We start from the raw sequence: 13,517 nt of genomic DNA on the forward strand, positions 1-13,517 counted from the left end.
TTCTCTTCTCTTCTCTTTCATCAAACTCTACTACCTCTCCTCCTCTTTTCTTCTTCCCCAGAAACTAAGGCTGAGCTGGAGGATCTTATGGCAGACATCAAGAAGTTGGCCAACAAAGTGCGCTCCAAGTTAAAGAGTGAGTACACCTCTCTTCTCCTCTCCTCTCCACTCCTCTCCACTCCTCTCCTCTTCTCTTATCTTCTCCCAGTTACCTTATCATCACCAATGTAGTCAAATGAATCTTTAGCTATTCGTGTTCATTCAGCTGCAGTATGAGGGAGTTTCAACAAAGCTATTTTGGTAAGACTGTATCCATAACTAGGGAGTGTAGTCTTCTACATGATGGTCAGCTTGCTTTCTCAGGACAGGAGAGAGAAAAGGAGAGAGAGAGAGAGTGAGAGAGTGTGTAAATTAACTGCACAGCGTTTGGTAGGTAACAGCCAACCCAATTTACACTGGTGGATTCTCTGCTCTAGTGGGAGCAGTGATTAGTGTCACTCGCTCCAGAGGTGGTGGCTGTGATTCATGCGCACACAGAGTTTTATTCACACTTGCATTTGTGCACTCAAACGCACTCACAGTAGCATACTTTGTGCAGGCATCATGGATGTGTTATTGAGAATGGTTATGGATCATACCAGCAACATGTGCTATATGAGCACCAACAAAATTGTTCATTTATACATTTGCATATGTGTGTGTGCATTGATGTAAGTGCATGCATATTCGTCTTGTACTCTTGTTTCTCCATATCCCCCCCCTCCCTCTTTCTGCTTTGCTCGTACACTTTATTACACTATCTTACCCACTAAATAAAACATGACTTCACTCTTACTCTTTTCCACTTTCTTGTATTCACTGCTGTCATTTTCTTTTATTTCTCCTGCTTGCTGCTTTCTCATTTCTCTCTTGCAGCATGGTTCCTGTGCTTCAGTGTATGAAGATCCGTCTCGTATGCATAAGTCCTGCCTGAAATCCTATGGCATCACAACTCCTGTGCCCACCTCTTGCCTACACTGGCGCGCCACACTCATTATTCCCCGCTATATACAACTCCTATCGACTCCCCTGTGCCTCACTACCGGGCTCAGGTGTTAAACAACAGGGGCCAGAGTTAAAAAATATATATCTCTAGTTCCTCCAGGAAAGTAGAACCCAGCTCCAATACAGTCAGCAAGGAGATAATAGCCCCTATCCATCCCCCTGCCTGCCTACAGATACATAACATGTACACACACACAAATGCACACACACACGCCCACACACAGATACACAGCCTCATGTGCACATACATGTACACAGATATAAGTGCTATCAGGCGGAACAGGCTCTGCATCACAGGCTTCTAACAGTCACTCCAGTTCACATCAGTTGTTGCCACAGGATACTTTTGTGTAGTAATGTGTGCCTACTGTGTGTGTGTGTGTGTGTGTGTGTGTGTGTGTGTGTGTGTCTAGTTGGTCAGCGAGTGACCTCATCGCTGTCTAACAATGCCCTGGGATAGATCTCTGAGAAAGAACATCAATATTATTCTTCTTTCGCTTAATAAATCCTAAACCATTTCATAGGATTCAGTGGGTGATTTCCATCAAAGATAGAGGGACAATTTAGATGTAGATATAGGCAGCTGTAGATCTTCAGATGCCTGATGGAGGTTCTAGATAGAAACAGTGGCTGATAAAATTCAGATATTTGAAGGCATTGTGTGTGAGTATCTTTTGTATTTATTACGACCTGCCTTGCTTCTCCTAAGCACCTGTCACCAAGACCATTTTTGAGGTGTGCCAAAGATTTCTCTGTCCCTTATCTAAAAGAAGAGGACAAAAAGAGGGGTGTGTGTGCCTGCATGTGAATGTTGTTGATGGTAGGAAGTCATTACATGGCCAATACATGACCTGCTAAACTCCCACATCTAGATCCGATACCACCAAGTGAGGTTAATTCTTTTAGGCCTTTGTGCGCTAATCATCAATATGCACCACCAACCAACAGTTTTTTCCCAAAACAATCTTTCCAAAGCAGTGGCCAGCTTTATGGTGCCACATGGATCTTGGTCCATGCTGACTCATAGTTCCTGCAAAGTATTCAGCAGCACATTCATGCTACAAACATCCCGTTCCATCTCTATTGGGTTGAGACCTGGGAACTGTGCTGGCCATTAGAGTAAACTAAAGCCACTGTCATGTTCCTGGAACAATCTAGAGACGATGTGTGCTTTGTGACATTATCCTGCAGGAAGTATCCATTTGAAAAAGGATAGACTGGCCATGGAGGGCATGCACCTGATCAGCAATAATATTTCGGTACGCTGTGGTGTTCAAACAATGCTCAATTGGTACTAATGTGTGCCAAACATTCCCTACACCATTACACCACCACCACTGATCTGCACCGTTTACACCAGGCGGGATGGATCAGTGAATTGACGCTGTTTATGCTAAACCATTTCTGAGGTGCTGGAACCAGTGCGTCTGGCACCAACTATCACACTACTACATTCAACGTCACATAGATTGCGTGTCTTACCAATTCTAATGTTTGGTTGAACTGAACCTCTTGACCCTGTCTTCTTGCTTTATATACTGAGTCACAGCCATGTGACTCACCGACTGGAGAAGCAAGCTGTTTGCGTAAATGGGGAAGTGGACATAATAGTAGCCACAGGATTGTGGGTCTTAGAAATCCCTGAGAGTGTTGGAGCTGGTGCATCCCACCCCTGCTTTATCTTTCATCCTTCTGGTTGGAAACCCGCTATCATATTCAGTAAGACGGATACCAATCCCAATTTAAATGGAAGATTCATATAAATGAGAATGTGAATGAGCAGGTCCTCACGTCACTGTGTAATTCAGAGTGCTTTAAATGGCCTCTCATTGACGGCGTCTTTAATTTATGTCATTATGCTTGGCAGCAGCTCCTCTACAATGGCTTCTAGAGGTGTGAGTGTGAAGGAGCAGTCAGGAAAGTGCTCATTACAGGCAAAAGCTGCTGTTCCATTCTCAGAAATCCTCTTAAGAGGGATGAAAGAGGAGAGCCATGCCGGTAATTTATACCTTGATCTGTAAAATTCCTATTTAAGTGCTATCTAGTCAGGCTTTCTTTTCCTTAAGCTGCTATATAACATTCCATTATTGCGTTTCTCTTCTGAGTGACTTTCTGTCACATTTGATGTGTGATCGTTGTGGATGTGCATGGAGGACAGAAGCAGCTCTTAACACTTACGGCACTTTCAGCATAATATAATGTTCACCAGTCTGGCAATAATTGTAATGTTATATAGAACAGGTCTGCTTGATTTCAAGTGTAGCATTAGGAATGATTTTTGTTTTGTTCTAACCACTCTAAATGTTCCATATTTTGCTTGGTCTGAATTTTTCAAGGTGAGCTTTGACCTGGTGATTGAATAAGTATTTTTGTGTATCCTTCCAGGTATCCAGCAAACCATTGAGCAGGAAGAAGGGCAGAATAGGTCATCAGCTGACCTGAGGATACGCAAGACACAGGTACAGGTCGAGTAGAGTAGAGTGGAGAGGACAGGAGAGCGACTGTCTTCTCTTGGTCTTTATCACTGTCAGCCTATTTTTGTACCTGCTCACCAATTTAGATTAGTGTGAACCGGTGGCGTCCAGCAAGAACACCACAGTGAGTTGTTGTGTTATTCCTCGCTCTCTCTCTCTCCAGCACTCCACACTCTCCCGCAAGTTTGTGGAGGTGATGTCAGAGTACAACACCACCCAGTCGGACTACAGGGAGCGCTGCAAGGGACGCATCCAGAGACAGCTGGAAATCAGTGAGTAGACCTGGGAGACTGAACCCTCCTTATACTGACTGAGCACTGCATGGATTCAACACATCTGTATCTCATTACAGTTATATAGTATTTGGTAGGCCTACAAGTATACACTAAGCACACAGTATAGACTATATTTACACCATATACAATACCCAAGTACAGGGTATTGTACAGTTGTCAAGATTTTTTTTCTATTTCCACTAGAGATGCATGAGCACACTTGCGCATATCATTTGATTTCATATACCAACTTCAAGGTGTTTCCACTTGCAGCGAAGTCACTAATTGACACAAAAGCGTCACAGGCCCGGGCCTGTGATGGAGACGCTTTCTCCAACAATTCCTTTGATATTGAAAACAGGTGTATTGCTATTCCACCTGAGTTGCATCACAGTTACGAATCACTGGTTGCCATCACTAATCAAAAGCACAAACGTTTTTAGCCTTATAGGAGATGGGTCTGCCCAATACTATGGCCTGGATGTACTAAGAGGAGCGCAAATCAACACACAAAAAAAGAAGAGTGCAGGTTATTCACCTATACCCATCACACAAAGAAAGTCAGTTTGGGCATTCTATTTGGTCATTTCTGCATTGGTAGAGAAAAGTCTTTGTTTATTTCTTTTGTCATTTTTTTCTATTTTAGGTCATTGTCAAAACAGTGGTCAGAAGAAACAAATCTTAATCACACCTTCGGTTGCATGTCTTTCATCCCCAGTGTGGACATCATCCTCTTCATCTTCATCACCCCTCCCTCCCTCATCCCCCTGTCCATTCTCATCATAGGCATTCCTCCATGCAATGCAATGTTGAGCATGCAGCACACAACAACAGGCTAATTTGGCTACAGAATAGCCCCCTTAGAGCTGGTAAGGATTCAGTGATTTGCTCAAGTACACTTGAGCAGGGCGGATGCTTGCCAACACAGGGTTTGAACCCGGGTCGTCCGGCTGAGGAACGACCCTCTAGCCTCCCTGCTATTGCACAAAATAGAGCTTTCCTAATTCTGAAATCATATGGAGGGCATCATTTGATTAGCCCCCTTTCCCATTTTCACACTTTCCACAGACACACCCCAAAATACATATTAATTAGGCTTAAAATGCAGTTTGCCCCAGTTCCCTACATATTTTAAATGTTAAAAATGATTGTGCACCTGCCATTTAGATCAGAATATTCCATTTTTGCAAAAGCATTACCAGGCCTAATGGGTCTTTGTTAATATGTGAGAAGATCTACTACTAGTACAACTATACCAAGACTATTTCCTGACAGTATTATGGAGAAGTAAACTACTCCAGCAGTGCCTCAATTTAAAATATCTCTCTTTGGTAAAGGGTTTTCACTAAAGCACCATGTGCTTTAATTTTTTAAACCTAGCCTAGAAATCATACATATACACAAAGTACAATGCCATTTTTCTTCTGTATCCAAGGTACTTACTCACTATCTGTTTATAATTATAAATAATGAAATTTGGACAAAAGGCTTTGCTGTTTATGCTCTCATGTGGAGGTATGAGTGCTCAACAAAAGATCCTTTATTGTGGAATTTCAGTTTAATTCATCCATATTTTATTCTACAGGCATTTGGCTGGTGTAATGTAGCAAAACAGCCATTTTCAGTGAAACCACTCTTCAAAACACATGCATCACCCAACACCAACACTCAGTTACTGAACCATTATATTTGCACAAGACGGCGCGAAATCACTTTTGGAATTTTACATATTTGCACATTAGCTCTGTGCGAATGTGTGTGTGTGTGTGTGTGTGTGTGTGTGTGTATGTGTATGTGTAAAAGGGGGGTATCTGTGTACGCATGCACATGCCAGGTTGCTCCAGCTCAGATCCAAGCGCCTCTCATTCCATTAATATGGTTTGTCAGGTATTATCTCCCGGCCCTAGGCTGCTGGACCGGACACTGACAGAGCCGCTGCCAGCCTGCAGCTACCTATATGGATGACTGTCTGACTGCCTGGCAGGATGCGCAGTGCCAGCTGCCCCTAACAGGCACGGCGATAGCGTCACCTTATACACAAACACACACACAGACACACACACCCACAACCGCACATGTAAAACACTCTATGGCTCATTCAGTGGTAATAGCAGAGCAGCAGGGGTGATTATGTCGTAGGGCACTTGGCATAGACTGAATTTCCTCTGGCCATCTGTCAGTTTCCTAGAGTGGACTCATGCAGCCAGGTCTGTATATGTGAGGCCAGCCCAGCCCAACCCAGCTATGCCAACCATATCCTGCCCAGCCCACCCCTAATGTCGTCCAGCCAAGAGGACGACAGTAGTAACGTAATGGGCATGGGCCTAATAAAAAACCTGCTCACCTGACTCACGTTTTCCTAAAGCTCCTCCAGATCCATTTGGATTTGATTCGTCAGCTGGTGGACTCACAGGAGGGCCTGAGCGATATCACCTGTCATCAGGGAGGGGATTAGAGAGAGAGGGAGAGTAGAGGGATGGAAGGAAAGGATAGAGGAGAGGAAAGAGTATGTATGAGAAAAAGAAGGGCTGCATTTTTCGTTTTGAGGAAACCAAGCTCACAAGCCTCTCCCTTCAGATTACATTGCTTATATGTTTTGTTTTGTTTTCTACAGAATTTAATTTCTTCAAGGTAATACAGCAAGAGAGCTGTGTTTGTGTAGTGCAAACCTCTTTGACTGGTCTGTGTGTGAATCAATAGGAGTGTGTCACACACAGAGGTAGACAGAGTCTGGTCTGTCAGACTGAGTATTGATGTGTTCCTCTCAAACTTCTTCACCTCTACACAAACCTGCTTGATACAGAGATAGGAGAAACAGGCAAGCAGCAGACATAAACAACATGTCATTAGCTGTCATTTTCCAGACAACAACATTTCTTCTTTCTTCTTCTTTCATGTCTATCCGTGCCACAGTGCCCCCCATCCCCCATTTGTTTGGTTCAACCCACATCAAAGCCTCTTTCTACACCTTTGCCTCTTTAGGATTCCTACTGTCTGAATAAAATGGATGAACAAATTGCCAGCAGTAAAACATACTGAGCATTCAACCAATTTGCTGGAGAACGAGAGATCATCCACATTGATGCTAGGCACTGACACACCTTTGACCTTTATCCAGGCAAGCTTTCTATTTCTACAGATTGTATAGTATCACAGATTGGATAATTTACATCCCTGGCCTTATTCCCCAATTGAATGGCTGCCCTAATTTCCTTGTAATAACGTATTTCCATATTGAGCTGCTCTAAGTACTCTGCTATCCAAAGAAAAAAAAACAACACTGTTGCCAGTTGATGAGCTTCTCCCCCACAATTTCTTTCTGTTCTTGCCTTTAAATAAATGAGCAGGGAGTACAGAGCCGTAACAGCTGGATACTATATTATTCTGTATTCTATACTACACAGTAAGAGCTGGATACTATAATATACTGTATAATACTGTATTATACTGTATAATACTGTATTATACTGTACTCTACAAGAGCATGACACTATATTGACTTCCTTTCCTTCATATCATTTTTTCTTGTGGGATATTTCATACTTCTGTGGCATTTGGGTGGCATTTAAGCTTCAGTCAAGATGTGTGTGTTTATGTTACTTATCAACTTTGTGCATTAATTTGTGTTAATATACTTAATTATACTTAATTATGTGAGTTAATCCTTGATGCAGCCATTATCGCCAATAATTGACTTAAGTCTCTTCTAGTCCATAGCTTCAGTCGATAATTATACTAAGACACACAGACCTGTATAATATTTTAAAGCACAGGACTCGTTAGCTAGTGAGCCATCTATCATCTAGCCCACAATGTCCCAAGAGACTTTAATTTAAAGCTCCACTTCCTCACAGCTCTTGAAGCAGCTTAATGAAGCTTAACTAATGTGGCCTCCTTTCTCAGTGGACCAACGCACCACACCTCTATTTGAATATTTTTGCATTACCAATTAAGACTCAAACACTCTGCTTTAATAATACTGTCATATTCCAAGCCAGTGCAATGGCATTTTCTAACATTTTACTTTCGCATCGATTCAGAATGCACAGTATCACATGATTATTTGCATCTACTTTTCATAACCAATCAGGAGACAGGTAAGCTCAGCTAGGGATGGTGGATGTTCTTTATGCTAATAGAGATGCACACACAACGATGGATAAAAAAGATTGAGATCTACACCTTTACATACATATAACAAATATGAAAAAAACAAAAATGAAAAGTAAAGTGAAAAGGCAAAACACGCTCATGCTTCTCATTCCTGTGAATCACAAACACATATACAGAGATACACGCATAAATACACGTTTTGCTTTGCCACTAACCTGGGTATTCACTCGTAAACAGAAGGGAAAAGCAAAATTCATACTTGCTTATTCTCATTCCTGTGCAGGTGAATTGCAACGCATCCAAGCATGAAAATCACTCAGGCTTGTTTTGCTCTCCATGTTTGAACTCTTGTGTGGTCTGCCTTCTCACTCTGTGCCTTGAGGGTCTCACTTCATTTGTGTTACATAACAATGGAAATGAAATAATAGTGTTACTGGTAGCAACATAGCATGAATGATTTAATAGCCCATAAATGCTATGGGTGAAGTGAGACTTCTTGGATTCGTATTAGGTTTCTCAGGGTTTGGGTCTCCATGGCAACAAATAAGAGCCTCCCTCAGCGCCTGTCGGGGCTTTAAAGAAGCCAATGAGGAGGAGAGTAGGGATGTGCTGGCGTGTGTGTGCGTGTGTTTGTGTGCGTGCGTGTGTGCGTATGTGTGTGTGTGTGTAGGAAGGGAAACAAGGCAGAGTGCTTCAATTGTTTTTCTTCATAATTATCCATGACATTTGGTCTCTCTTCTCTCCCTTCAACGCTAACTCTGACCCTATCTATAAAGCTTGAGTTTTGTGCATTATGAGAGAGAGATTATTTATTATCAGAGAGAGGGAGAGAGAAAAGGGGATGGATCAACATGTGGTGCGGTGGGCGATAGAGGCAATAGAGGTGGTCTCTCACTCATCTAAGTGTCCTTTCTTCCCCCTCTCCTTTGTCTGAGTGCAACATGTCATTGGTGAGCACTAGCAGATTGTTTCTGTGGGACCATTAAATCACAACGAAATGAAAATTAACCATTTGCTATGGATATGAAGATTGGATTAGGCATGATAATCCCATTATATGTAAAGGAAAATGGGCGAACGGGGGCTCTGAAACACACACATGGACACATACGCACACATTCACACACACCAGTAAATATCAGACAGGAACTGCATCAGTATTCTGTCCATGAAGGCAATCATTGGCCCTGACTCCCAACCATCATCACTCACCATCACCCTACCTGCTCGGCCACTGAGCCCCCACACCAACCCATAGACCTCTCTGCACAGATAAACACAGCACACACACACACACACACACGCATGCACATTCTGATTAGGTCATGAATAGAGGCTTTGCAGTTGCGTCACAAATCTCCTAGCAGCCACAGCTGGTGCCACCATGGAGGAACCATGGGAGAATTGGCTGTGTGAGAGAGAATAGAGAGAGAGATCTGGAAAAAATAGTCATGGTGTGGGTGTAGGTCCATTCACTGACGTTATAAGTAAAAGTGAACGGTCTGATATATTTGTTCCCAAATTTCGGTCAGTGTGACACAGTAAACTGAACTGTCTTTAGCCCTAGCCTTTACTAAACACCTAGCTAAACACTCCGACTTGTAGCTTGAGTGGAGTCAGCTCAGTTAACCCAGACTGTTCTTTCCCAGACAGTTCTTTTTGGATTGGTTTTTTTATCTACCTTACAAGGCAGCAAGCAAATTTAGCAAACCTACTAACTATGTTAACATGCAACTACTAACCACTATTCTATTATGCTAATCAGATGTGTTAACAACAAAACAGTGATGGTTACCTATCCAGATTCTATGCTGGTTAGCTGACATTATCTAAACACATAAGATGTATCAGTTGTGAAGTGACCAGTGCCCAGTCAAAAACAGCACAGAAATCAACCATGTCTATTCCATTATCATAAGTTTAAGTGTCATAAGGTTAGAAATGCAATCAGCTGTTTTCAGTCGTTGTTGCTAAGAGCTGTGGACCTCCACTATGGCTGCTGGAGGGTGCGTTACGTCACCTGAAAGCCCTCTACATCGATTTGTTTCTGTCAGATGAACTGGCTGCATCGTACTGTTGAAGTCTTGTAACATTTGCACTATCTCTCTCTTTCTCTCTCTTGCTCTTTCTTTCTCACACTCAATATGTCTCTCAGTCATACCTCCTGGTCCTAGACATGCTGGTGACTAGTACTTGCAAATCACTCTCAGACTGTTCTTCTTGCTGGATGTTTATATGTTGGCCTATAAAACAACATCATCATCAATATATGAAATACCTGTATCAACGGTAGAGAAGTTAGAGACACTGGTTGGCTTATCTGTCAGGGTAAGGGATTGTGGAACTACCTATATCTAGTCTAACAGAGGACTTAAAATGTGCAAAGGAAAGATTGGAGATGATGCTGACAGAGTCTAAAGATCTAACTGTTAGGAGACTTACTGTATCAGCGGGGCGGAAATGGAACCCAAGAGAAGCAGTTCAGCAGGCGCAGTCAGCACTCATACATAGGGATGTTGCAGCAAGCGCGGGGAGGCTCAGGGCTCGGCATAGGGCAACCTTTGTGAAGTAGGGCAACTCCGTCAGGGAAAATAAAGACGGTTGTGGAGCAAATACATCAGCAGGAAAGTGTAGAGAGGAAGAAAGTTGGCTGGAGGGAGCTGTGAGGTATGGAGGCAAACCGAATTAGATTTATTGCAGCCTATGATGTGATAATCTCAGTCAGTGTGTAGGTGCATGACACTACCTGTCCTTTATGTTCAGGCTTAAGATGGCTACACACTAGAGGATTAAATTGAAGGGGCAGAGGTGTGGACTGTTCAAAAATAGCAATAGATATGCTGCCATCTCACCCACTGCTAGCAAACTAGTAGAGAATGCATGCAGTGAAAGTGACACTTGTGTCATATACATGCTGAAAGAGTCGATGTCAGGGACAAATACTGGAATGCTAAACTAGGTTAACGTTAGCAATTTTTGCTTTTTTCATTGCAGCTTCAAAACTGATCACAATCCACAATTAAATAAAGAAATTTTATTTTCATTTTTATGTTAGCCTGGCATGGGACAAGATCCAGAATCCCTTATTTGGGCAGGAAAAATATGTCACACTTGACTGGTCTATTGGGAGGGGCGGGACCAGATATGATAATAATAATAATATATAATGATAATACTGTATAATGGCATAGCCTGATATCCTATGGTAACCATTTATGGGTTCATGCATCATTCTTTTAGCATCTGAATTGGACTTCAGTATGGATGTCTGCTTTGAATTATGGCACCAGGGATTTTTTCCATCACATCCTGTGTATTGGTAAATGTTTAAAGAGAGAGGGATAAAGAGGTTAAAATCTAGGTGAAGGTTGAGACAGATGGATAGAGAGAAAATGAGCATGTGGAAAAGAGGGAGAGGCTCATAGCTCTCATCATCCTTTAATTAATCCTCAGAAAGACATGAAGGAGGAGAAGGCATGGCTATTATTATTCACAGAGTTTTATCAGTGCTTCCTAATATAGTCTTTATCCCTATCAGATGTTGTTTGAGGAACCTTTTAAATAGCATGGCACCTACACTACATAATGCCTGAGCGTAAACCTAATAGTCACTCTCGGGTAAAACTCTTGAACACCTATGACAAAGACCATGAGTGCACTTACTCAATAGAGATGTTTCTGACTTCGTGTGTTTGTACTTTTAGCCGGGAGAAACACAACAAATGAGGAGCTGGAGAGCATGTTGGAGAGTGACAACCCAGCTATCTTTACCTCGGGGGTAAGTGATATAGCAAACGCAACATGAATGCATGCACAAACAATGTTTTTATTCTAATACTCCTCCTCTGTCTCTGCCCATTTCTTTCTCCTTTGTCCCTTTTCCTCCCTCTCCCTTCTGCTCTACCTTCTCAGATCATCATGGACAACATCACCCAGCAAGCTATGAATGAGATTGAGACACGGCACAATGAGATCATCAAGCTGGAAAACAGTATCAGAGAGCTTCATGACATGTTCATGGACATGGCCATGCTAGTGGAGAGCCAGGTGAGAACCAAGGCTCCTCCCTCTTGGTACCCACAGCTGTATGGTTTGGGGTTCAACCACACACATGCAGAACATGTGCCATTTCACAGCCCTTTGTGCAACGCATGCAAATGCCAAATGCATTTATGGGTTGGCACTCCAAATTCAAGCATGCACTCACTTCAAGGTTGGCACAAAACTGAATCATCAGGACAATCAGGACAGTTCAAATTCCAGTTTCTATATTCAGAGTTTTTTCTTCTCAGAGCTTTCAAAATGCATTCTGGGTGTTCTGGCCAAGGCAGAGGTTCACTAACCCATTCTGTTCACAAAGGTGACATAATTATCCAACTAAGCCTGCTAGTGTGCTGCATTAGCTGCTTCTCCTAATGAAAATAACATCTCTTCTTCTCAGACAACAATTTGCCGCAGCCTTTTAATTTGCATATAAGCTGTAGGGTTTATTAGTGTAATGTGACTGACAATTATTGTCTCTTCTAGCGAAGTTGGAAGGAGGTTATGTCTGTTTGTTTGTTAGCAAGATATTTCTGAAAGTAACAAATGGAATTGGATGAAATTTGCCCTAGAATCACTTGATTAGATTTTGGTAATGAGCGGATCTGGGATTTCCACCATTGGATCATTTTTTAGCCATAACTATTATGCTGTGTTCATGTGCTGATCGGAAGGTCCGACATCTGGGCGTCCAAATTGGCTGCTCAACAGCATTGCATTCACTTGCTATTTCATCAAAACATCAAACATGGAAGATAAATGATAAACAAACATAAACTGTTGCAGGCTGCAGCTTTGCTAGTTGGAGAATTGTTCAGCATTGGAGGAGGTTTCCACTCTAACAACTCCCTTCTAGTTTTACACTTTGATCTTCTCTTTGTCATATCTGATCCTGTCTGTAAATTTGGGTTAGAAACTTCACTCTGTTCCAGTGGAACTGGAGTGTCTGTGTTTTTTTAACCAGAGATGCTGCATGGTGCGCGATGCATTGTGGGACTTGCCAGGAGAACTTGCATCATCCAGAGGGTTAACATGCTCGGTGGACATTGGCACACAATGCTGAGATTTTTATTTCAACCTGTGTGCTGATTACATGTAGTTAATTAGTCGCTATGAAAATCCACAGAGATTATCATCAACTGTAAGAGTTGCCTGTAAAGTGTAGAGCTACAGGTAAATATGGAGGCCTGACTGCATGACTGTGTGGGCTGAACCCCCGGAGAGATGAATTGTCTCTCTCATCAGAAATATTGGGTCTGAATTATGCAAAGGACTCTAAAAGGGAATCTGAGTGTATGTGAGAGAATAAATGAATAAGAAAGTATGCTGAATGTGAATATACAAGTAAATTGTAGCATGTAAGCGATATGTATTACAGTGACAGCTTTATAATTAGAATTTGGGAGTGGTAATTGTATAGATGTCTAATATTCCTATTTTGTGTGTGTGTGTGTGTGTGTGTGTATTCTTGTATTCCCTTGTCATGCATATGTGAATGCTTTTAATGAATGTATAATTGATCAAACTAACGCTTCCTTAATTAACTGTGAGAACTACATCATTCCAGACT

General features: G+C 42.1%; 1 protein-coding gene across 1 annotated transcript in view; it reads left to right on the forward strand.

Moving 5' to 3' along the window:
* stx1a (syntaxin 1A (brain)) overlaps positions 1-13,517 on the forward strand; it is a 50,056-nt gene that overhangs the window by 31,859 nt on the left and 4,680 nt on the right. The window contains exons 4-8 of the mRNA XM_071927896.2: positions 62-136; positions 3,430-3,503; positions 3,682-3,790; positions 11,611-11,684; positions 11,819-11,953. Of these exons, the coding sequence (XP_071783997.2) occupies positions 62-136; positions 3,430-3,503; positions 3,682-3,790; positions 11,611-11,684; positions 11,819-11,953 (467 nt within the window). The remainder of the gene's footprint in view (positions 1-61; positions 137-3,429; positions 3,504-3,681; positions 3,791-11,610; positions 11,685-11,818; positions 11,954-13,517) is intronic.

This window comes from Centroberyx gerrardi, chromosome 6 (assembly GCF_048128805.1).
Source record: "Centroberyx gerrardi isolate f3 chromosome 6, fCenGer3.hap1.cur.20231027, whole genome shotgun sequence".
In the NCBI taxonomy this organism is placed as follows: domain Eukaryota; kingdom Metazoa; phylum Chordata; class Actinopteri; order Beryciformes; family Berycidae; genus Centroberyx; species Centroberyx gerrardi.